Genomic DNA, 24,452 nt, shown 5'->3' with positions numbered 1-24,452 from the left:
AGAATATGTTGTTATGAATAACAAGCCTGCATCTATTAGCAACAATTAAGCAAGTAGTATCACACAGGTACAGTAAACCTATAGGATACTCTCCGCTTGTCCCAAATCAGCAATTTAGAGCGCACTTTATTCCCTTGCTGGTGGGTGAACGATCACAGGGCATCTGACGCTTTTTAGCACGTGACTTAAAATAACTATTGAAAAGAAGCGGCAAGTGCAGTTTGAACAAGTGAAACTTTGTCTCGCATACGCCCCGTATGACTTGTTCATATCTTGGCTCTTGCTATCTGAAATAAGACTTTCGAAGAGAACTTGTTTTGACGTTTTATATTTTAAGTAATCTATGTATGCTTTGTTATTGCATCTGTGATGTCTGACAGCAATATTTCTAGCTTTCTACACAGCAAGAATCAAAACATGTTATTACTTCAAAGATGCGAGGTAAGTGTCAAATAGCCTAAATAGAAACGTTACTTTAATAATGTATTAGGCAGTGGTGTAAAGTACTTAAGTAAAAATACTTTAAATGGGTATATAAAAATAACTTTTTATGGGTATATGTACAGTGCCTTGCAAAAGTATTCATCCCCCTTGGCGTTTTTCCTATTTTGTTGCATTACCACCTGTAATTTAAATTGATTTTTATTTGGATTTCATGTAATGGACATACACAAAATAGTCCAAATTGGTGAAGTGAAATGAAAAAGTATAAAAAATTAATAATGGAAAAGTGGTGCGTGCATATGTATTCACCCCTTTTGCTATGAAGCCCCTAAATAACATCTGGTGCAACCAATTACCTTCAGAAGTCAAATAATTAGTTAAATAAAGTCCACCTGAGTGCAATCTAAGTGTCACATGATCTGTCACATGATCTCAGTATATATACACCTGTTCTGAAAGGCCCCAGAGTCTGCAACACCACTAAGCAAGGGGCACCACCAAGCAAGCGGCACCATGTAGACCAAGGAGCTCTCCAAACAGGTCAGGGACGAAGTTGTGGAAAAGTAACGGGGGGTCAGTATGAAAAAAAATAATAATAATGTATGCACTAACTGTAAGTCGCTCTGGATAAGAGCGTCTGCTAAATGACTAAAATGTAAATGTAAGTACAGATCAGGGTTGGGTTATAAAAAAATATCTGAAACTTTGAACATCCCACTGAGCACCATTAAATCCATTATTAAAAAATGGAAAGAATATGGCACCACAACAAACCTGCCAAGAGAGGGCTGCCCACCAAAACTCACTGACCAGGCAAGGAGGGCATTAATCAGAGAGGCAACAAAGAGACCAAAGATAACCCTGAAGGAGCCGCAAAGCTCCACAGCGGAGATTGGAGGATCTGTCCATAGGACCAATTTAAGCCGTACACTCCACAGAGCTGGGCTTTACGGGAGAGTGGGCAGAAAAAAAGCCATTGCTTAAAGAAAAAAATAAGTAAACACGTTTGGTATTCGCCAAAAGCCATGTGGGAGACTCCCCAAACATATGGAAGAAGGTACTCGGGTCAGATGAGACTAAAATTGAGCTTTTTGGCCATCAAGTAAAACGCTATGTCTGGCGCAAACCCAACACCTCTCATCACCCCGAGAACACCATCCCCACAGTGAAGCATGTTGGTGGCAGCATCATTCTGTGGGGATGTTTTCATCAGCAGGGACTGGGAAACTGGTCAGAATTGAAGGAATGATGTATGGCGCTAAATACAGGGAAATTCTTGAGGGAAACCTGTTTCAGTCTTCCAGAGATTTGAGACTGGGACGGAGGTTCACCTTCCAGCAGGACAATGACCCTAAGCATACTGCTAAAGCAACACTTGAGTGGTTTAAGGGGAAACATTTAAATGTATTGGAATGGCCTAGTCAAAGCCCAGAGCTCAATCCAATTGAGGGGGGGTGAATAGTTATGCACGCTCATGTTTTCTGTTTTTTTGTCTTATTTTTATTTTGCATCTTCAAAGTGGTAGGCATGTTGTGTAAATCAAATGATTAAAAAAAATATATATCCATTTTAATTCCAGGTTGTAAGGCAACAAAATAGGAAAAATGCCAAGGGGGGTGAATACTTTCGCAAGCCACTGTACTTTGCTTTTACTTTTACTTCACTACATTCCTAAAGAAAATAATGTACTTTTTATTCCATACATTTTCCCTGACACCCAGAAGTACTTGTTACATTTTGAATGCTTAGCAGGACAGGAAAATGGTTCAATTCACACACTTATCAAGAGAACATCCCTGGCCATCCCTACTGATGCTGATCTGGCCGACTCACTAAACACACATGCTTCTTTTGTAAATTATGTCTGAGTGTTGGAGTGTGCCCCTGGCTATCCATAAATAAAAATAAAAATAACAAGAAAATAGCGTCATCTGATTGGCTTATTATAAGGAATTTGAAATTATTTATACTTTTACTTTTTATACTTAAGTATATTTAAAACCAAATACTTTTAGACTTTTACTCAAGTAGTATTTTACTGGGTGACTTTCACTTTTAGTTGAGTCATTTTCTATGAAAGTATCTTTACTTTTACTCAAGTATGACAATTGGGTACTTTTTCCACCACTTGTATTAGGCCTATTAACTTACACATTTTCCCTTGTATTTTTATTACGTTGAATAACTTATACGATAAAATAGAATCTAGACCAGCAACATTGTGTTGAGTAACCACACAAAGATCAGTCAAAGCTAAAGAGTAACAGCTTGTATGTGATATTGTAATAATGTCAAACGTAATACAGACCAACTTTACCTCAGCTGCAGAGCTCTGGTGGTGATGGTGATGAAGACAGGAGACTAAAAAGAAGGGAAAATAACAGGGTGGCAGCGAAGAACAGCCGAAAAAAACAGACACAAAGAGCGGATGAGCTGCATGAGGTGGGTCAGTGCATGCATAACAGACTCCTCATAATCACACAACTCCTATTTTGGCATAGTCTAACCTTTTCTGTTATATGACAGTAATGACACAGCTATCAATGTCTCACTCATTCTCTGGATCAAGTAGATCAGGGATGGGCAACTTTGATGGGGGTGGGGGCCACAAAAAATCTGAACTCATTTTACTCAGGGGCCGCAGTTGCTCGTGGGTCTGTTCCCCCCCAGCATAGAGTTGATCAGGCTGTTGATTGTGGCCTGTGGAATGTTGTCCCACTCCTATTCAATGGCTGTGCGAAGTTGCTGGATATTAGCGGGAACTGGAACACACTGTCATACACGTTGATCCAGAGCATCCCAAACATGCTCTGTCTGGTGAGTATGCAGGCCATGGAAGAACTGGGACATTTTCAGCTTCCAGGAATTGTGTACAGATCCTTGTGACATGGGGCCATGCATTATCATAATGAAACATGAGATGATGGCGGCGGATGAATGGCACGACAATGGGCTTCAGGATCTCATCACGGTATCTCTGTGCATTCAAATAGCTATCGATAAAATACAATTGTGTTCGTTGTCCGTAGCTTATGCCTGCCCATACCATAACCCCACGGCCACCATGGGGCACTCTGTTTACAACGTTGACATCAGCAAACCGCTCACTCACTCAACGCCATCTGCCCAGTACAATTGAAACCAGGATTCATCCGTGAAGAGCACGCTTCTCCAGAGTGCCAGTGGCCATTGAAGGTGAGCATTTGCCCACTAAAGTCGGTTACGACACCAAACTGCAGTCAGGTGAAGACCCTGGTGAGGACGACGAGCACGCAGATGAGCTTCCCTGAGAAGGTTTCTGACAGTTTGTGCAGAAATTCTTCGGTTGTGCAAACCGACAGTTTCATCAGCTGTCCGGGTGGCTGGTCTCAGACGATCCCGCAGGTGAAGAAGCCAAATGTGGAGGTCCTGGGCTGGCGTGGTTACATGTGGTCTGCGGTTGTGAGGCCAGTTGGACTTACAGCCAAATTCTCTAAAACGACGTTGGGGTGGCTTATGGTAGAGAAATGAACATTCAGTTCTCTGGCAACAGCTCTGGTGGACATTCCTGCAGTCAGCATGCCAATTGCACGCTCCCACAAAACTTGAGACATCTGTTCCAGTGCACATTTTAGAGGGGCCTTTTATTGTCCCCAGCACAAGGTGCACCTGTGTAATGATCATGCTGTTTAATCAGCTTCTTGTTATGCCACACCTGCCAGGTGGATGGATTATCTTGGCAAAGGAGAAATGCTCACTAACAGGGATGTAAACAAATTTGTGCACAAAACTTTAGAGAAATAAGCTTTTTGTGCATATGGAACATTTTGTGGGATCTTTTAATTCAGCTCATGAATTGTGGGACCAACACTTTACATGTTGTGTTTATATTTTTGTTCATTGTAATTTCATGCAATTCTTATTTTGCCATGGGGTGGAGAGGAAAATTAGCTGTTTTATCGCAAATTCCTGCAATTCTACATATTTTGTCATATGGTGGAAAGAAATGTTTGCAGTTTTTTATATGATATCTGAGTGAGACAAAATCAATGGGGGCCGCCAAGCCGGTAATTCGAACATGATAACAAGTTTAGATAGTTGGCCGCATAACTAACTAAGCAATCCCCTAAAAAAATTGCAGGCATGGGCAAATTGGGGCGGCAGGTAGCTTAGTGGGTAAGAGCGTTGTGCCAGTAACCGAAAGGTCGCTGGTTCTAAACCCCGAGCCGACTAGGTGAAAAATCTGTCGATGTGCCCTTGAGCAAGGCACTTAACCCTAATTGCTCCTGTAAGTCGCTCTGGATAAGAGCGTCTGCTAAATGACTAAAAATGTTTAAAAAAAATAATAATAATTGACTGACTATGAGTGACTGACATAATTAGAGAAAAACTGCTGATAAACAACCACATTTCGAAATTGCACTTTGTGTATTCTACTATTATAACTCGCAACAAACAAAAAGTTGATACCCCGACTGAGTTCCCCCCAAAAAATATATTGCTCCGAGGGCCTTCATGCAGCCCGTGGGCCGCCAGTTGCCCATCCCTGAAGTAGATAAATATTTTACTCTACTCTGAAAGTAAGACTATAAACTAACTGAGCCCAGTTTGTCCTATACAGGCATGTGAGTGTCTGGAGCAGAAGAACAGGCAGCTGAAGAAGGAGGTGCAGTTTTTGTCTGAGGAGCAGAGGCGTCTGACAGAAGCCCTCAAGGCCCATGAGCCTCTCTGTCCCATTATGCACTGTGTTGCCAACCTGGGGTTAGGGCCTTTGGGGCCCAGGGATGTAGAGGTCCCCTCCTGTCTGCCCAGATAGCCACTATACCATGCCAGGACCACAGAGACAAACCAACGTGGGAGACTTAATAGGTCACATTATATGTCCTCATCTGCTCTTTTTATTCTCTGCGTCAATTATTATTGTACAGCTTGAATCAAGTTGTAATCAAATAATTATAGGCTGAAGTAATGATCTTTGTTTCAGATGTTCAAATTGCTTTTCCTGTTTAAATGTTTTGTACAATACATTGCACATAAATTGCATATCCCTTTCCCATGAGACCATTTCCCTTTGCTTCTGATAAATGTGGTTACTTGTGTTTTGGTTAACCAAACTGGTTTACCGTTACCTGGGTTTGACCGTGTGGGAACTTACTTATACTTTACCAGAAAAAAATTAACCATTAAAATGTTTCTGGTTTCTTAGTCCCTAATCTAAAACATGTAATACACTGGCTATTACCAATGGATTTATGCAATTCAACACTTAATTTATAAAATTACAGAATCAAATCACTTAATCCAAATATCATATTTACAGTATTATTATTATTGTTTGTTAGCTCATGTTATTACATTGTTATAGAGTGTACCCACCCTCTCTTTCCTATAATGTGGGTAAATACTCACTAACCTCATTACGTCTTCTTCTCATAACTTAAAAAAAAATTGTGAATTTTGAAGCATGCCATTATCATTCACTAACTCAATAAAGGGGGGAAAAGATTGGGAATTCTTGTCACCATCAATGATCTACAGTATGTATGGTCTATCTTGATGACATGACTGCAGGCTTCTCTCAAATGTTATTATGAATGGATGGATACATTCCTAGTAGTAATTGGCAAGGCTTCTTCTACTAAATGCAGGCTGACCACTGAGAGACGTGAAAGACTCTTCAGCCACACAGGCAGTGCATTTCATACCAGAGGAATCTATAGACTTCTGCATACTGCATTTGAGGGTGATTGTGGTGATTATAATAAAGCCTTTTGTGTGGATCGCTTCTTCATACCGGTATGCACTTCTTCTTAGTTATTTTCTCTTCTAACTTTCTCTTCTCACTTTCAAATGAGCACAGACTACTTGGACTTCCACCACACAACACAGAGGATACTACTTTCAGTTCAGTCCAGGAGATTTTAGGGCATAATGAGGTATTTCACATGCCATCTTTTATGCTCTTAGTAAGAATATTAGTTTACACATTCATATAATAGTGTATTTTTCTTTCCAAAAAAAATTGTTTCCCCACACCAGATACAAACATACACCTACGAACAACTTACAGATGCACACAAACAATGACTACATCTCATCTGCCCAGACTCGCATGTTCACATGTTTGCCACTTTTTTCTTATTTTTTTCACCTTTATTTAACCAGGTAGGCCAGTTGAGAACAAGTTCTCATTTACAACTGCGACCTGGCCAAGATAAAGCAAAGCAGTGCGATAAAAACAACAACAACACAGAGTTACATATGGGATAAACAAAACATACAGTCAAAAACACAATAGAAAAATCTATATACAGTGTGTGCAAATGTAGTAAGTTATTTAGGTAGGGCAATAAATAGGCCATAGTGCAAGAAGATGATGTGCAAATAGAGATACTGGGGTGCAAATGAGCAAAATAAATAACAATATGGGGATGAGGTAGTTGGGTGGGCTAATTACAGATGGGCTGTGTACAGGTGCAGTGATCGGTAAGCTGCTCTGACAACTGATGCTTAAAGTTAGTGAGGGAGATAAGTGTCTCCAGCTTCAGAGATTTTTGCAGTTTGTTCCAGTCATTGGCAGCAGAGAACTGGAAGGAATGGCGGCCAAAGGAGGTGTTGGCTTTGGGGATGACCAGTGAGATATACCTGCTGGAGCGCATACTACGGGTGGGTGTTGCTATGGTGACCAATGAGGTAAGATAAGGCAGGGATTTGCCTAGAAGTGATTTATAGATGACCTGTAGCCAGTGGGTTTTGAGACTAATATGTAGTGAGGGCCAGCCAACGAGAGCGTACAGGTCACAATGGTGGGTAGTATATGGGGCTTTGGTGACAAAACGGATGGCCACTGTGATAGACTACATCCAATTTGCTGAGTAGAGTGTTGGAGGCTATTTTGTAAATGACACTGCCGAAGTCAAGGATCGGTAGGATAGTCAGTTTTACGAGGGCATGTTTGGCAGCATGAGTGAAGGAGGCTTTGTTGCGAAATAGGAAGCCGATTCTAGATTTAACTTTGGATTGGAGATGCTTAATGTGAGTCTGGAAGGAGAGTTTACGGTCTAACCAGACACTTAGGTATTTGTAGTTGTCCACATATTCTAAGTCAGACCCGCCGAGAATAGTGATTCTAGTCGGGCGGGCGGGTGCAAGCAGCGTTCGATTGAAGAGCATGCGTTTAGTTTTACTAGCGTTTAAGAGCAGTTGGAGGCTACGGAAGGAGTGTTGTATGGCATTGAGGTTTGTTAACACAGTGTCCAATGAAGGGCCAGATGTATACAAAATGGTGTCGTCTGTGTAGAGGTGTATCTGAGAGTCACCAGCAGCAAGAGCGACATCATTGATATACACAGAGAATAGAGTCGGCCCGAGAATTGAACCCTGTGGCACCCCCATAGAGACTGCCAGAGGTCCAGACCACATTCCCTCCGATTTGACACATTGAACTCTATCTGAGAAGTAGTTGGTGAACCAGGCGAGGCAGTCATTTGAGAAACCAAGGCTATTTAGTCTGCCAATAAGAATGCAGTGATTGACAGAGTCGAAAGCCTTGGCCAGGTCGATGAAGACGGCTGCACAGTACTGTCTTTTATCGATCGCGGTTATAATATCGTTTAGGACCTTGAGCGTGGCTGAGGTGCACCCATGACCAGCTCAGAAACCACATGGCCTTCAATTGTACCAATTTGTTTTGTCGCCCATGCTATTTCAATATTTCAATGATAAATCATTATGCTAATGATGGCGGATTGATTGAGTTCCACGTTTTTTGCATACGTTTCTTCAAGATTAGTGATAAGAATAGAATCGTCCAGCCCATTGGGTATCTCACTACACCCCCATATGCCATGTCTTGAAATATGTAGACAGACAGATTAAAAGTACGTTTACATTGTAATACTTCTGACAGCCAACCTTATAGCTCCGCCCATAACTTTGGACTTTATAGCATTTCCAGAAAGCATGGATTATTGAGTCATTGTTAGATTTACATTTAAGACGTGATTCTGCCATTGTGCTGTAGAATTTGTGAATTTTGTCTCTTGTATAATAAATTCTATACATTAGTTTATACTGGATTAAGCGTACATTTTCATTAACCTCTACGGGATCGGTGTCCCGTATACGGGACAGTTGAGCTAACGTGCGCTAATGTGATTAGCATGACTGTTGTAAGTAACAGCAAACTTTCCAGGACATAGACATGTCTTATATGGGCAGAAAGCTTAAATTATTGTTAACCTAACTGCACTGTCCAATTTACAGTAGCTATTACAGTGAATAAATACCATGCTATTGTTTGAGGAGAGTGATCAACAACAAAAAACTTATCACAGCAAAAGGTAAATAATGTACTTACATTCAGTATTCTTGCTCTAATTTGTCATCTTAAGGGTCCCAGAGATAAAATGTAGCATAGTTTTGTTTGATAAAATCAATTTTTATATTCAAATGTAGGAACTGGGTTCTACAGTTTGAACCCCTGCTGTCTCTGGCTCCACACCCACCCCGCCAGGCCATCTAGATGTGTGAAAGTTAGTGTATAAGCTAATGATCCATCATGTATGACATTCCTGGGAGTGTGTAAACTTACATTTTGTATTACTATATCATTTGTGTATGTTCTCTATAGTTATATACTTGAAAATGTATCAATTGACCAATTCTGCACATTTGGGCAGACTTGATACAAAATAGTCCAGTATCGCAATGCTTCACTGGATCAATCTGAAACTTTGCACACACACTGCTGCCATCTAGTGGCCAAAATAAATCTAAATTGCGCCTAAACTGCAATATTATATTGTGTCCTTTCTCTTGCATTTCAAAGCTGATGAAACAAAAAAAAAACAGATCTAATGTGTTATATTCTCCTACATTAATTTCACATTTCCACAAACTTCAAAGTGTTTCCTTTGAAATGGTATCAAGAACATGCATATCCTTGCTTCAGGTCCTGAGCTACAGGCAGTTAGATTTGGGTGTGTCATTTTAGGCGGAAATTGAAAAAAAGGTCAGATCCTTAAGAGGTTAACTGTAATTTCATTAGTTATGTTCCAACATTCCCTCCATCTTGTGCAAAAATCAGTTATTTTTATGTCTTTGTTCCAATAGTTTAGATTTGTTTGTAAGATATTGTCAGTTGGATATGCGCTCTGCATGGTTTTACATATCTTACCTATCATATGAACATCCTTTTCTGACTCAAATAAGATTCCCTCAAGGTTGCTCTGATGTCCAAAAGATTTCAAATCTAAATGTTGCATGTTTTTGAAAATATCTACTGTGCCTTAAGAAAGTATTCCTACCCCTTGACTTATTCCACATTTTGTTGTGTTTACAGCCTGAATTCTAAATGGATGAAATATATTGTTTTTCTCACCCATCTACACACAATACCCCATAATGACAAAGTGAAAACATGTCTTTACATTTTAGCAAATGTATTGAAAATGAAAAACAGAAACATTCATTTACATAAGTATTTACATCCCGAGTCAATATTTTGTAGATGCACCTTTAACAGCGATTACAGCTGTGTCTTTCTGGATACGTTTCCAAGAGCTTTCCACACCTGGATTGTACAACATTTGCCCATTATTATTCTCTAAATTCTTCAATCTCTGTCAAATGTTCATGTCTTGCCATATATATTTCTAGTAGATTTAAGTCAAAACTCTAACTCGGCCACTCAGGAACATTCACTGTCTACCTGGTAAGCAACTCCAGTGTAGATTTGGACTGAACCAGGTTTTCCTCCAGGATTTTGCCTGCGCTTAGCTCCATTCTGTTTATGTTTTATCCTGAAAGTTCTTAACGATTACAAGCATACCCATAACATGATGCAGCCACCTCTATGCTTGAGAATATGGAGAGTGGTACTGATAAAGAAATGTGTGAGTAAGATATGACTAAAATGTCACACCCTCAGTTAAACTAATAATGTATGACTATTAGTAGACTATAGCTTAGAGTGTTAATCAAATGTGTTTATATAAGATGCATATTTGCCCAGCAACAGAGTATTTGTGTCTTGTAATTAGGCAAGCAGATGTGCAAAACAGCATTCTGCAGCGATACGCCATCCCATCTGGTTTGGGCTTAGTGGGACTATCATTTGTTTTTCAACAGGACAATGACCCAACACACCTCCAGGCTGTGTAAGGGCTATTTTACCAAGAAGGAGAGTGATGGAGTGCTGCATCAAATGACCTGGCCTCCACAATCCCCTGACCTCAACCAAATTGAGATGGTTTGGGATGAGTCGGACCGCAGAGTGAAGGAAAAGCAGCCAACAAGTGCTCAGCAAATGTGGGAACTCCTTCAAGACTGTTGGAAAAGCATTCCAGGTGAAGCTGGTTGAGAGAATGCCAAGTGTGTGCAAAGCTGTCATCAAGGCAAAGGGTGGCTATTTGAAGAATCTCAAATATAAAATATATTTTGATTTGTTTAACACTTTTTTGGTTACTACATGATTCCATATGTGTTATTTCATAGTTTTGATGTCTTCACTGTTATTCTACAATGTAGAAAATAGTAAAAATATAGAAAAACCCTTGAATGAGTAGGTGTTCTAAAGCTTTTGACCGGTAGTGTAAAGTGCATTCGAAAGGTATTCAGACCCCTTGACTTTTTCCACATTTTGTAACTGTTCTTGTATTTGTTTGTGTCTATTTTTAAACCCTGTTTGATTGATATGTATCAAGTCTGGTAAGACTTTTGCCATTCTATTGCTTATAAGCTTTGGTATTATTTTATTGTCACAATTTATTAAACTTATGGGTATGTAATCAGCAGGGGACTCTCCAGATTTTCCTGGTTTTAATATAACTGAAAAAACGTTTTGATACACAGAACTAGGAAGTACTGAATTGAGTGACATGAGTTGTCATTTGTGTAAATAGGGGTGCTACTTTGTCCCAAAATGTTGAATAGAATTCTATGGGAAAGCTATCCATTCCTGGTGCTTTTCTCCATGCAAATGTTTTTATATTTATTTATTTTTGGGTGATCTCTGTTTTTAGTCATTATTTTTTGTCTGCTGATAATTGCTTCAGGGTTGTAGAGCCTGAGAAGGCTATAGGATCCATCCAACTGTTGTTTAATTCTGATTTATATACAGTGAGGGAAAAAAGTATTTGATCCCCTGCTGATTTTGTACGTTTGCCCACTGACAAAGAAATGATCAGTCTATAATTTTAATGGTAGGTGTATTTGAACAGTGAGAGACAGAATAACAACAAAAAAATCAAGAAAAACGCATGTCAAAGATTGATTTGCATTTTAATGAGGGAAATAAGTATTTGACCCCCTCTCAATCAGAAAGATTTCTGGCTCCCAGGTGTCTTTTATAAAGGTAATGAGCTGAGATTAGGAGCACACTCTTAAAGGGAGTGCTCCTAATCTCACCTTGTTACCTGTATAAAAGACACCTGTCCACAGAAGCAATCAATCAATCAGATTCCAAACTCTCCACCATGGCCAAGACCAAAGAGCTCTCCAAGGATGTCAGGTACAAGATTGTAGACCTACACAAGGCTGGAATGGGCTACAAGACCATCGCCAAGCAGCTTGGTGAGAAGGTGACAACAGTTGGTGCGATTATTCGCAACTGGAAGAAACACAAAAGAACTGTCAATCTCCCTCAGCCTGGGGCTCCATGCAAGATCTCACCTCGTGGAGTTGCAATGATCATGAGAATGGTGAGGAATCAGCCCAGAACTACACGGGAGGATCTTGTCAATGATCTCAAGGCAGCTGGGACCATAGTCACCAAGAAAACAATTGGTAACACACTACGCCATGAAGGACTGAAATCCTGCAGCGCCCGCAAGGTCCCCCTGCTCAAGAAAGCACATATACAGGGCCGTCTGAAGTTTGCCAATGAACATCTGAATGATTCAGAGGAGAACTGGGTGAAAGTGTTGTGGTCAGATGAGACCAAAATCGAGCTCTTTGGCATCAACTCAACTCGCCGTGTTTGGAGGAGGAGGAATGCTGCCTATGACCCCAAGAACACCATCCCCACCGTCAAACATGGAGGTGGAAACATTATGCTTTGGGGGTGTTTTTCTGCTAAGGGGACAGGACAACTTCACCGCATCAAAGGGACGATGGACAGGGCCATGTACCATCAAATCTTGGGTGAGAACCTCCTTCCCTCAGCCAGGGCATTGAAAATGGGTCGTGGATGGGTATTCCAGCATGACAATGACCCAAAACACACGGCCAAGGCAACAAAGGTGTGCCTCAAGAAGAAGCACATTAAGGTCCTGGAGTGGCCTAGCCAGTCTCCAGACCTTAATCCTATAGAATATCTGTGGAGGGAGCTGAAGGTTTGAGTTGCCAAACGTCAGCCTCGAAACCTTAATGACTTGGAGAAGATCTGCAAAGAGGAGTGGGACAAAATCCCTCCTGAGATGTGTGCAAACCTGGTGGCCAACTACAAGAAACGTCTGATCTCTGTGATTGCCAACAAGGGTTTTGCCACCAAGTACTAAGTCATGTTTTGCAGAGGGGTCAAATACTTATTTCCCTCATTAAAATGCAAATCAATTTATAACATTTTTGACATGCGTTTTTCTGGATTTTTGTTGTTGTTATTCTGTCTCTCACTGTTCAAATAAACCTACCATTAAAATTATAGACTGATCATTTCTTTGTCAGTGGGCAAACGTACAAAATCAGCAGGGGATCAAATACTTTTTTCCCTCACTGTACATTTCATAGAAGCTTTTAACATTTTAATTAATCACGTTGTTGTTTCTAATTACCGCATTTGTATCTTTATCTTTTTAAATTATAACTGGTTTAGCGTGTATTCATTTTGTGAGAGCTGCAAGATATTTACCAGGTTTATTTGCCATTAAGTAGTATGCTTTATTTGAGTTTAATCTGTAGTTGTTGGCTCTCTTCAAAAGTAAAATATATATTTTTTTCTTCTTTACCTTCTAAAGAGTTTGTATGTGTTTTTTTTCTAAAATAGTGATTTATTTTTCTTTAATTTTTCTTTCTAAATCAGATTAAACTTTTGCAGAGTATGAGATTAACATTCCCCTAAAGGGAATTTTGGGTCCAGAAGATGCGCTCTGTTTATTCTCAAAGTGTATTTTCTATTGGTGTAATTAAGCATGATCCCGGAGAAGGAATTTTTTTATGCAGTAAATTGTTCAGTGCATTTTTGGAAATAAAAATGTAGTCAATTCTTGAATAGCTTTTCTTACTTTGAGAAAAAAATGAATAGTATTTTGTAGTTGGGAATAGTAATCTCCAGGTGTCCTGTAAATTATTTGTAGAGATACAACATTTCTGCCTCTTTGGAGGCTCACTAAATGTGCCTTTTTTATTACTACGTCTATCAATCTTATCGAATGTATGATTTAGGTCACATTTTAAAATAATAGTTCCTGTCTGGATTTGATCTACTATAGCTTGAATTCTATCTAAAAACACCAGATTTGCCCTTGGTGGGATATACAATTAAATCAGTGTGTATTTTTCACCATGTAAGGTATATTCTTATTTATCAGGATGCCTACATCTCTGTTGTTACAACAGTAGGTGGCAGCATATGCCTCTCCAACCCAGCTCCTCTTTAAATATTAAATTTCTCATTTTAAAAAATGTAACTCTTGCAAGAAAACCAAATCTGTTGACTATCTCTTTAAGTGTTCAAGAACTATTTGCCTTTTTTCCCCATCATGGAGCCATGTGATAAGTTGGATTTTGTTGGTCTTTACTTGTATAGAATCAAAGTTAACCTTACCTGTTTCCATCTATCATTGAAGAACCCTAGTTATGGTATACATTACATATATAGAGCATGTGGGCATGGAGTTTACACATTTAGATTATCATAACTTCCTTTTCAAGAGCTTTAGGCACTGTAGCTGCCTGACTTAAAGTAAATATATAGCCTAACTGACATTTCCCATCCTTCACTTCCTTCTAGTTCATTGGCAGGTATGGATGCACTACACCTAGGATGAAAAAATAATAATGTTAACAGCATAAAGCCAGAGCATATAGTCTCTGATATTAAAATGATCGACATTGTGTGTGTGTGCTCCATGGCTGTCAGATATGGTAGCCAAGAACCAAAAACTAGAGACTTTACTGCTCTCCAGTGGCTGAACGTACTTTTACAGTATGATGAATTTCCTGTCCATTGTTGTTCCTGTGAACATACTGTATAGCTACTTACCCCAAAGCTTACAGGAAGACCTACATGTATGGGGCATTAACTTTTAGAGGAACTGAAACATGTTTTATGTTTCTGTATAATATACTGTGTACATATACAGATACCTGCAAAAATAAAGGAAACACCCACATATAGTTTCTTAATAGGGCATTGGGCCACCATGAGCCAGAACAGCTTCAATGCATCTTGGCATAGATTCTATAAGTGTCTGGAACTCTGCGACACCATTCTTCCACGAGAAATTCCATCATTTGGTGTTTTGTTGATGGTGGTGGAAAAACGCTGTCTCAGGCGCCACTCCAGAATCGCCCATAAGTGTTCAATTGGGTTGAGATCTGGTGGCCATGGCATATGGTTTACATCGTTTTCATGCTCATCAAACCATTCAGTGACCACTCATGCCCTGTGAATGGGGGCATTGTCATCCTATGGGGGTCATAGCCATGGTAGCCAAAATAATGTCCTGCCCAGCATTTGTATACATGACCATAAGCATGATGGGATGTTAATTGCTTAATTAACTCAGGAACCACACCTCTGTGGAAGCACTGCTTTCAATATACTTTGTATCCCTAATTTACTCAAGTGTTTCCATTATTTTGGCAGTTACCTGTACATCATTCCCTGTTACCAGTCAACATGACAAGTTTTTTGTTGTTATCAAGGGATGTTTTCTAATCACCATTGGTAGTTGTAGAGCTCTGGCGGATGGAGTGCCTGGTGACATATCCATAATTTATGTGACAACGTTCCAATTAATTGCACATTTCTAATGATTTTCAAAAGATTTGATTTTCAAAGGAATTCAAATGCCATGCCCATTTCAGAAGCTTGGAAAATACATCTCAGGATGTCAAAGAGTGCTCCCTATCGTTGCATGAATTACTATGGTGCAACACATTTCTATGAAGGTTGAATCATTCCTGTACTTAATTTTGTAGCGCAACTCTCTGAGAAGCATTGCGAATGGTACTTGGTTGAAATGTTTTATCATGTTTTATTATCTGTGGCATGAGAATGAGTTGAGTGCTGCAAGGCTGAAGGAACAGTTATCATGATGAGATACAGTAGGCCTATAATAACATACCTCTGAGAGAGAGAATGAAAACATCCCGTATGGTGCTACCCATCTGAGAACATTACAGCACACAGACCTTTTCACCTCACAACTTTACTTTGACCCAAATTTGACCTCTGGTGTTAAACAATGATCCAGCTCCTTTAATAATGTTAATAATTTAGAATTCTCAATGTTTGATTGTGATCCAATGTTTAGATGGTGGAAAGTTTATTCTGTCTGTGTGTGTTACACACTTCCCCTGTTCAGGTTAATGTGTCAGAGTTATCATCTACATACATATTTCCCAATCATGTTCTAGAGAAGCACTTAATAACATTTTCTAGAACCATTTAACCTCTATGGGATTCGTGTCCCGTATACGGGACGGTTGAGCTAACATGCGCTAATGTGAGTAGCATGACTGTTGTAAGTAACAGCAAACTTTCCAAAGCTTAAATTATTGTTAATCTAACTGCACTGTCCAATTTACAGTAGTTATTACAGGGAATAAATACCATGCTTTTGTTTGAGGAGAGTGAACAACAACAAAAAACGTATCACAGCAACTGGTTTGATACATTCACCTCTGAAGGTAAATAATGTACTTACATTCAGTAATATTGCTCTGATTTGTCATCTTAAGGGTCCCAGAGATAAAATGTAGCATAGTTTTGTTTGATAAAATCCATTTTTATATTCAAATGTAGGAACTGGGTTCTACAGTTTGAACCCCTGCTGTCTCTGGCTCCACACCCACCCTGCCCGGCCATCTAGATGTGTGAAAGTTAGTGTATAAGCTAATGATCCATCATGTATGACATTCCTGGGAGTGTGTAAACTTACATTTTGTATTACCATATCATTTTTGTATGTTCTCTATAGTTATGTACTTGAAAATGTATCAATTGACCAATTCTGCACATTTGGGCAGACTTGATACAAAATAGTCCAGTATTGCAATGCTTCACTGGATCAATCTGAAACTTTGCACACACACTGCTGCCATCTAGTGGCCAAAATATAAATTGCACCTGAACTGCAATATTATATTGTGGCCTTTCTCTTGCATTTCAAAGCTGATGGAACCCCAACAAAAATAGAAAACGCATGTTTTTTTGTTTGTGTTATCTTTTACCAGAGCTAATGTGTTATATTCTCCTACATTAATTTCACATTTCCACAAACTTCAAAGTGTTTCCTTTCAAATGGTATCGAGAATATGCATATCTGTTACAGGAGGGGGACGCAGTTCCGGAGCGACCCACTAGGTGTCATCCGCCGACAACCTTAGGCACCTCCTCACTCATAGTCGGGACTAATCATCATCCTATTGGTGTCACCTGTGTCTATCGGTTCACCTGTGTATTTATGCCCTCACTTCCCTGTGTTCCCTTGCTCAGTTTTCTCTGCTAGTTTCTCTATGTCCAGCAGTACTACTCAGTGTCTGATCGGAGATATATGTACAGGTACTTGAGAAGTGTTCTCCCTGTTTCGTTATTTGTTTCAGTCTTAGGTAGTATTTCGTATTTTGGCTGTCAGCCGGTTTTTGGAGACTTATTTGCTCCGCCTTTCTTTTATCGTGATAAGTCCGTTCTTTTGTATTTTGGCTTCGGGACCACCAGTAAAGATCCTTGTTTCACCATCTCTGCCTACTGCCTACTGTATATCCTGCACCGCACCTGGGTCACACTTCACCCCAACCCTTACAGAAAACTGAGCCAATATGGACCCAGCGGAGGCAGCACAGTATCGTAGCGCATTGGCAACACAGGGAGCTATGCTGAACCAACACGACCGCAGCCTGCAGCAGATCACCGAGAATCTCCGCCATCTGACGATCGCCGTGCAGAGCCGGGTGGACACCCGACCAGCCCCGGCAGCCGGCGGAGCGGAAGCCGCGGCAGCGTCGTCTCCAGTCTCGCCTGCGACATCGAGGGAACCCCGCCTACCACCTCCGGAGAGGTATGACGGACGTCCAGAGGGCTGCAGGGAATTCCTCACCCAGTGTTCCCTGATATTCAGCAGCCAACCCTCCTCCTTCCCGACGGAGCAGGGCCGGGTGGCCTACATCATCACTCTGTTGACGGGTCGGGCCCTTTCCTGGGCAACCGTGGAGTGGGAGAGCCAAACTCCGGCGTGCTCCGACTCCTACCAATTCACATGGGAGCTACGCAAGGTGTTCGACACCTCTCGGGTGGTGTCGGGGCACGAGGCCTGGAGGCGGCTCACGGCCTGTCGGCAGGGTGACCGTTCGGTGGTGGACTACTCCGTGGAGTTCCGGACCCGGGCTCGAGAGGCAGGATGGGAGGAGGCCGCCCTGGTCGTCCTTTACGCCCAAGGGCTATCGGGGATGAAGGACGAACTCTCCTTCAGGGATCTGCCTGAGCGACTGGACGGCCTTGTCGAACTCTCGGTGCGGGTAGACAATCGGCGTTGTGAGAGGGCACATAAGAGAGGGATGATGCAAGGCGCGCCTCTGCGTCCCCCTATCAACCCGGAGGCTTTCCGCCGATTCAGGGAGGAGACTCCTCAGGAGGAGGCTATGCAGCTGGGGGTGGCGCGCTTGTCCAGGATGGAGAGGCAGAGGCGTCTGCGCCAGGGACGTTGCCTGTACTGCAGCCAGGCAGGTCACCACTGTGACTCATGGCCGAAGAAGCCGGGAAACCAGAGGGCTCGCTAGTATCGGGAGGGGTGCTAGCGAGCCGGAACCGAAATCCCAACTTCAGAGACTCTCTGACATTTCTCCCCGTCAGGGTTCAGTGGGCCTGCGCTGCGCGTCGGGTGCATGCACTGGTGGATTCTGGGGCCGCGGGAAACCTGATGGACGCGGGGCTGGCCCAAGGGTGGAGTGTTCCGTTACTCTCCCTCTCTGAGCCGGTTCCGGTCATGGGCCTGGACGGCCGGCCGTTGGGGTCGGGCTTCATCACCCGGCGCACTGTCCCTGTGCGTGTCCGGGTGGCTGGGGGAGACTTATTTGCTCCGCCTTTTATTTTATCGTGATAAGTCCGTTATTTTATGTTTTGGCTTCGGGACCACCAGTAAAGATCCTTGTTTCACCATCTCTGCCTACTGCCTACTGTATATCCTGCACTGCACCTGGGTCACTCCTCACCCCAACCCTTACACATATCCTTGCTTCAGGTCCTGAGCTTCAGGCAGTTAGATTTGGGTATGTCATTTTAGGCTAAATTTTAAAAAAAGGGGTTAAGTATTTAAACCAGTGGTCTGAGAGGGGAGGGGAAAACTGAAAATTAGCTGTTATTGGCAAAGAGGTTTGGAACTCTCTTTCTTATTGGTCTACTAATTAATTTACCACCTGGTGATATCACCAGGCAGGTCAAAACTCAATCCCACCAAAACAGGCTGAAATGTCAGGCAGTCTTTTCAAACAGCTCTTACACTAAAAGAACATTATCATCATTTTCACAATTTCACAGTATTATTCCAACCTCATGCTGTGGACATATACACTGAGTGTACAAAACATTAGGAACACCTTCCTAATATTGAGTTGTACCCCCTTTTGCCCTCAGAACAGCCTCAATTCGTCGGGGCATGGACTCTAGGTGTCGAAAGCATTCCACAGGGATGCTGGCCCATGTTGGCTACAATGCTTCCCACAGTTGTGTCAAGTTGGATGGATGTTCTTTGGGTGGTGGACCATTCTTGATACACATGGGAAAATGTTGAGTGTGAAAACCCCAGCAGCGTTGCAGTTCTTGGCACCTACTACCATACCCCGTTCAAAGGCACTTAAATATTTTGTCTTGCCTATTTACCCTCTGAATGGCACACGTACACAATACATGTCTCAATTGTCTCAAAAATCCTTCTTTATCCTGTCTCCCCCTTCATCTACACTGATTGAAGTGGATTTAACAAGGGATCATAGCTTTCATCTGGATTCAACTGGCCAGACTGCAGTGTCATGGAAAGAGCAGGTATTCCTAATGTTTTGTACACTCAGTGTTTATAAAACATAGGAAAATCATGTTTTTGCCTGCACTGTGCCTTTAATTGGTCAGGCAATAACCCAAAAATCATGTTGATTCTGGTTGCATTCTGGCTGCTAGGAGTCTTGAGTAACTCAGTTGTGTTGTTATCAAAAACCACCATCAGAAAAATGGGATGTTACTTTTATGGAATGTGGACAACAATAGTGGGGTGGGGTGGGGGTACTGGTGTTCTGAGTGAAATGGTATTTCACAGCCCATCTCGTCAGATAACACCCAGTGACTCATGCTGAGCTGGCACAGGATGAAAACACACTATTCCAGTCTCTCCCCTGCCTGCCCTCCATATAATGAGTCTTCCAAAGAGGCAGACATGTCCTGGCTTGTCCTCAGATGAGCACCAACTACACAAATGTGCTGAGATGCTAAACAGGTTTATTAATATTTGTTTTGCATCAAAACTATGCAGTGTCAATATACCAATGACATTGAATCCCTTGCTAAAAATATAGTTTTTAAATGTTGTGAATCCTTCCCCAGAAACAATCCCAAACAAAATCAATTGAAGTATATATATCTTTATTAACGAAGTATCAAAAACTAAATAGACATGAGTACATAATTTGTTTCAACGTGAGGTTTTACCTGACTTGATACAATTTGATCTTTCACATCCACTCAGACACATTTAATAATACTTTTTAGTGAGCAATGTTTAAGTGAGACAAAAAAATGGATGGTGGAATAGAAAAGCAAGAAAGGTATTGAAGTACATAAAACAGGCGTGTCATCCATCAAATTAATTATCTCAGTAGTAACCCCATCCATGACTAGCATGCCTGTTTGAACATGAAACACTGAACTACACAAAAACAAAACACATGGACGCCTGCGTCTCTTTCACTGTATTCCTCTCAACCGTTTACTCACAAACCAACCCAAATAAACAGTCCCTTACCATAAACCACACATGTATTATTTTGAGACATTACAGAATATACAGACAAAAGCTTCCATTGATCGTAAAAATGTGTTGTTTGAGCAATGAGGCTAACCAGAGTTTCTGGTTGCGCAACTGTATTGTGATGATGTCACAGCACAACCTGTGGACTGATGGGAGGGGGGCTGGTTTGGCAGTGGGCTTAAGGATTTGGTAATTGCAGACGAACACTGAGGCAATTCATGTAATCTTCCATGACTTTAAAGTGAAACCTTCAGACAAGAAGAGTGCTAAATAATTCCACTTAGACATCTAGCTACTGATACCTAGTGGTTCTATTTTATAAGCTTCAATAATACATACAAGACAATAGGAGGTGTTAGTTGGTTTACATATATGGTATACAGTAACTACACACTTTTATCTAGGTGAAGAAAATCTAATATGAATCACACAACCATATCTTCAACACTTAAGAGAAAATACTACAGGTCACTATGAAATCAGGGCCTATTCAGAATACACCAGTTTACAGAGATGTAATGACTGATTTTCATTAAGGGAGGTCCGGGGCTAACAGTGCCATTGTCTGTCAGTAAGTTAGATGAAATGCTGTCTAAGTGAATCGTCATTGCATGCACTCCCTTTACTGTCCTATAACATGAGGGTTCCTGTGATATGAACTATACCTGTATATCCTGAGTTAGTAGTAGCAGCTTCAGAGGTTTTTGTTAGGCAAGTCAAGGGGAAGAAAGTGAGCTATAGACACAGCTAATACCGAATATATTCAATAAACACAACAGCAAACACTTCATACAATGTATAAGAGCCTTTCATTCTAGCTATAACCTCTTCTCTTATATGACAGTAATAACACAGCTATTAATGTCACACAGCACACAGCTATTACTATCTCTCCACTTTAATCGTGTGTCATAACAAGAAGTATTTTTCCTCAACAAGCATCTATCTCAACTGACCAGTGAAATCATGTGCCTTTACTATATTGGCATAATGCTTTCATACAAAAACAGAGAATGAGTCATCAACCTCGAATAACAATGTTAAAGATTTAAGGAAACAATAAACACATTGGATGTATTTCTATGTTTTAGTGCTTTGACATTCGCCCGACTTGCCGGAACACCCCAAGCCTACCCTAGGTAGCACACAGGGTGTCCGTCCTTGTCCTGTCCAGTCCACTCTTTTCTCTTTTCACCATCCCATAAGTCACATAGTTTAGAAGTGGGACGCGCAAAGCTCCTTTGCTTTGCCGGCCCGACAGAGCCTTCACTTGACGCAGGTGCAATACAGTTGCCAGAGGACGGTGAGTGTCTGTCTGAGTGAGTGAGTAGTACCCTACTACCCCCAGGAGTGTGTGGATCAGTGATGGCCACAGGTGGTTGGCACTGAGGTGTGGAGGTGGTCCAGCTGTCCCATCTGCAGGGTACCCTCCTTGATCTGCTGGATGAACAGGTTCCTCTCATCCTCGGGGGTCTGGCCGTTCTGGGCCCGTACGATGCAGGTGGGCCGGTGGAGGTTCAGCATGTAGACCAGCTGCTGCTTCTGGTTCTTCAGCTCCTCAATCAGGGCCTTCAGCTCAGAGTTCACTGACTCTAGTTTCTCAGACTCCTGGAGGGGAGAAGGGAATAGTGGTTTGATTCAATCCTGTCACTGACAGCTCCCATGTTGGTTCATTATTTTGAATACTCAATTATGTTTAGTGCATTTTAGTTTGTATGCAAATACTGGAGTGTTATGTTGCTGTTTTGAGGCAGACATTTCTATAGAGCCCTTATCTATTTATTTATTAAATATCTTCAATTAAGAGTCACAAAATAATTTGATATTAAATAGAAATTATCCTTATGGCACATTAATGAGGCTGCTTGAGGCCCTAACTTTATTCGAAAAACCTTTTGAATAATTAAATATATGAGATAATATAATACTGTATGTCTACTTAATAAATCACAAAATACCACTTGACACAGTCTGGCAGCCTCTGATTCATATGAATCCTCTCTCCCCATCATAATAATGTTGTACTGCCCTGTAAAATATACATTGAACGTACCTTTTGAAGACAGTCAGTTGTCTCCTTCTTCTTATTCCTACATTTGGCAGCAGCTACTTTGTTTCTTTCTCGTCTTCTTTTCCTCCTCTCACTTTCCTCTGGGGTTTCCTGTTAATGACACATCAGCCAAATTAACAACCTTGAATAATATACCAAACTTCCTGGCAAATTAATGATATGGCTGATCATTTAATAATGTCTGGTAGGCTATACAATGTGTTGGTAAACCTGTAATCACAGTGATCTCATCTACGAATTAATTCTCACCCAGTTCAGTGAAAACATAAAACATAGGCATATACCAAAAAAGGAACTTGCCCTTATGTTATGTATGAATTACTATTGGCATTATAGGGGGAGTAGATATTACAGTAAGCGACTAATGTTGACATCCTTACCTCCCTCTTGACACTTGGAGCTTCAGACGTTCTGTCTGAACTTGAGCTCACACAGTCGCTCATATCGGTGCTCAGTCCGTTGGACAGCCGCTTGTTCTGGATAGCGTATCTCAACTCCTCCTTTACCAGGGGAGTGAAGTTGGTGAAGTCCTCGAGCGTGAGTGTTCCAGGCGGGGACAGGCAGGGTACCAAGGCTGACGCGCTGATGTCGGACAGGCTGAATCCCGGATGCTGAAGCATCATTATGAAAAACTGAAACAAAAAGTGATACTGTGTCACATTAAGCTGACTAAGAGCGAAACAAAAACCAAACATTAAACTTGGATACTGGACTGAATAAAAAACGTCAGATATGAGCAGCAATCTGACAAGTGGGCAACACTATCAATAAAATAAATAAAGCTTCTAACAATAAAATTAAAAGCTTCTAGAAAAATAAAAATTTTCCCTTAGGTTAAAAATATTTTCACTTGCTGGATAATGTATACCATTAGACTATTTTTCAAATATACAAAAGACTGATTGGTATGAGAACTAGAATCTATGTCACTTATTCCACCAGACACAGCAGTTGTTCGCTACATTTTTGTCTAACATGCCAAAATTACAACAATATATAAATAAAAGCAAATACATCGCCCTGTTAAACAATGTAACAAGCTATGTAGGCCTAACATTCTTTCTCTTTGAAGTGCGTGTCACTTTTAGGGACAGTGGATATGTTACAACATATCAACCCAGTTGCCACAGACCATTTCAAAACAACACATTAGACAATGAGAAATAAACTATACTTTGATTCACATAAACAAAGATACGAGTAAGAATTCTAAATTTAAGGCCGTTTTCTTTATGAAAGGACGTCAGTCCGGCTGCCACTATGCTACACCTCCGCAACATTACACTGATGTGGCACAGAGTCGGTTTTCCTGAAAGCGCTTATCCTATACCACACCGGAATAAACTTTTTACAACAACAAAAAATAGACCTACCTGATTATGTTTTCAGTGAAGAAATTGTGTTAGACGTTGAAAGGCCTTTATTCTGCTCCTGGTTGTAAGGCTCTTCTGTCTGTTAAGAAAGCTACAGTTGTCGATGGAGCGTTGCATCACCCTGTTTTATAGTGAGTCCTCTTGCTCGGCATTTACTAGTAGGTGGGCGGGTCGTGGTGACGTAATCCTATTCATAGCACTGTGGAAGCTTATTTGCAATGATGCAATCTAGCAACCCCGTGTAGCACACCATAACAGGGCAAGCTCAGCCCCCTTTACTCACAAGGAATTTGTCGTAACATTTCACACTAATGAGCAAATAAAGACATAATAGTTTAATGATCCGGAGCGTTTTTTGTATAGTCTATACATTTTATTGGCTAGTGTCATAAAATAAAAGGGATG

General features: G+C 41.0%; 2 protein-coding genes across 2 annotated transcripts; one reads left to right on the top strand and one right to left on the bottom strand.

The window, feature by feature from the left end:
• The first annotated feature begins 71 nt into the window (after positions 1-71).
• Positions 72-6,173, top strand: batf3 (basic leucine zipper transcription factor, ATF-like 3). The gene is made up of 3 exons (XM_041865813.2): positions 72-441; positions 2,767-2,886; positions 5,045-6,173. Exons 1-3 carry the CDS (start codon positions 370-372, stop codon positions 5,237-5,239), a joined length of 387 nt encoding a protein of 128 aa, XP_041721747.1. The 5' UTR covers positions 72-369; the 3' UTR covers positions 5,240-6,173.
• A 14,028-nt stretch (positions 6,174-20,201) lies between these two features.
• Positions 20,202-24,185, bottom strand: LOC121552593 (cyclic AMP-dependent transcription factor ATF-3-like). The gene is made up of 4 exons (XM_041865551.1): positions 24,048-24,185; positions 23,055-23,306; positions 22,657-22,764; positions 20,202-22,211 (listed from the first exon to the last, which is right to left on the bottom strand). The coding sequence occupies exons 2-4, from the start codon at positions 23,295-23,297 to the stop codon at positions 21,963-21,965; spliced, it is 600 nt and encodes a 199-aa protein (XP_041721485.1). The 5' UTR covers positions 23,298-23,306; positions 24,048-24,185; the 3' UTR covers positions 20,202-21,962.
• Positions 24,186-24,452: the final 267 nt, after the last annotated feature.

The sequence above is a fragment of the Coregonus clupeaformis genome, chromosome 36 (assembly GCF_020615455.1).
Source record: "Coregonus clupeaformis isolate EN_2021a chromosome 36, ASM2061545v1, whole genome shotgun sequence".
In the NCBI taxonomy this organism is placed as follows: domain Eukaryota; kingdom Metazoa; phylum Chordata; class Actinopteri; order Salmoniformes; family Salmonidae; genus Coregonus; species Coregonus clupeaformis.
The sequence above is the reverse complement of the archived record's forward strand: the minus strand, read 5'-3'. Positions and strand labels throughout refer to the sequence as shown.

What these genes read in the sequence shown, in the direction of transcription:
- batf3 (XM_041865813.2), top strand. Translation starts at nt 370, where the DNA reads ATGTCTGACAGCAATATTTCTAGCTTTCTACACAGCAAGAATCAAAAC. An exon ending in TATTACTTCAAAGATGCGAG is followed by an intron (nt 442 to 2,766) that starts GTAAGTGTCAAA and finishes ACTTTACCTCAG; the next exon opens with CTGCAGAGCTCTGGTGGTGA. An exon ending in GAGCGGATGAGCTGCATGAG is followed by an intron (nt 2,887 to 5,044) that starts GTGGGTCAGTGC and finishes TGTCCTATACAG; the next exon opens with GCATGTGAGTGTCTGGAGCA.
- LOC121552593 (XM_041865551.1), bottom strand. Translation starts at nt 23,297, where the DNA reads ATGATGCTTCAGCATCCGGGATTCAGCCTGTCCGACATCAGCGCGTCA. An exon ending in CTCCAAGTGTCAAGAGGGAG is followed by an intron (nt 22,765 to 23,054) that starts GTAAGGATGTCA and finishes TGTCATTAACAG; the next exon opens with GAAACCCCAGAGGAAAGTGA. An exon ending in CAACTGACTGTCTTCAAAAG is followed by an intron (nt 22,212 to 22,656) that starts GTACGTTCAATG and finishes TCTCCCCTCCAG; the next exon opens with GAGTCTGAGAAACTAGAGTC.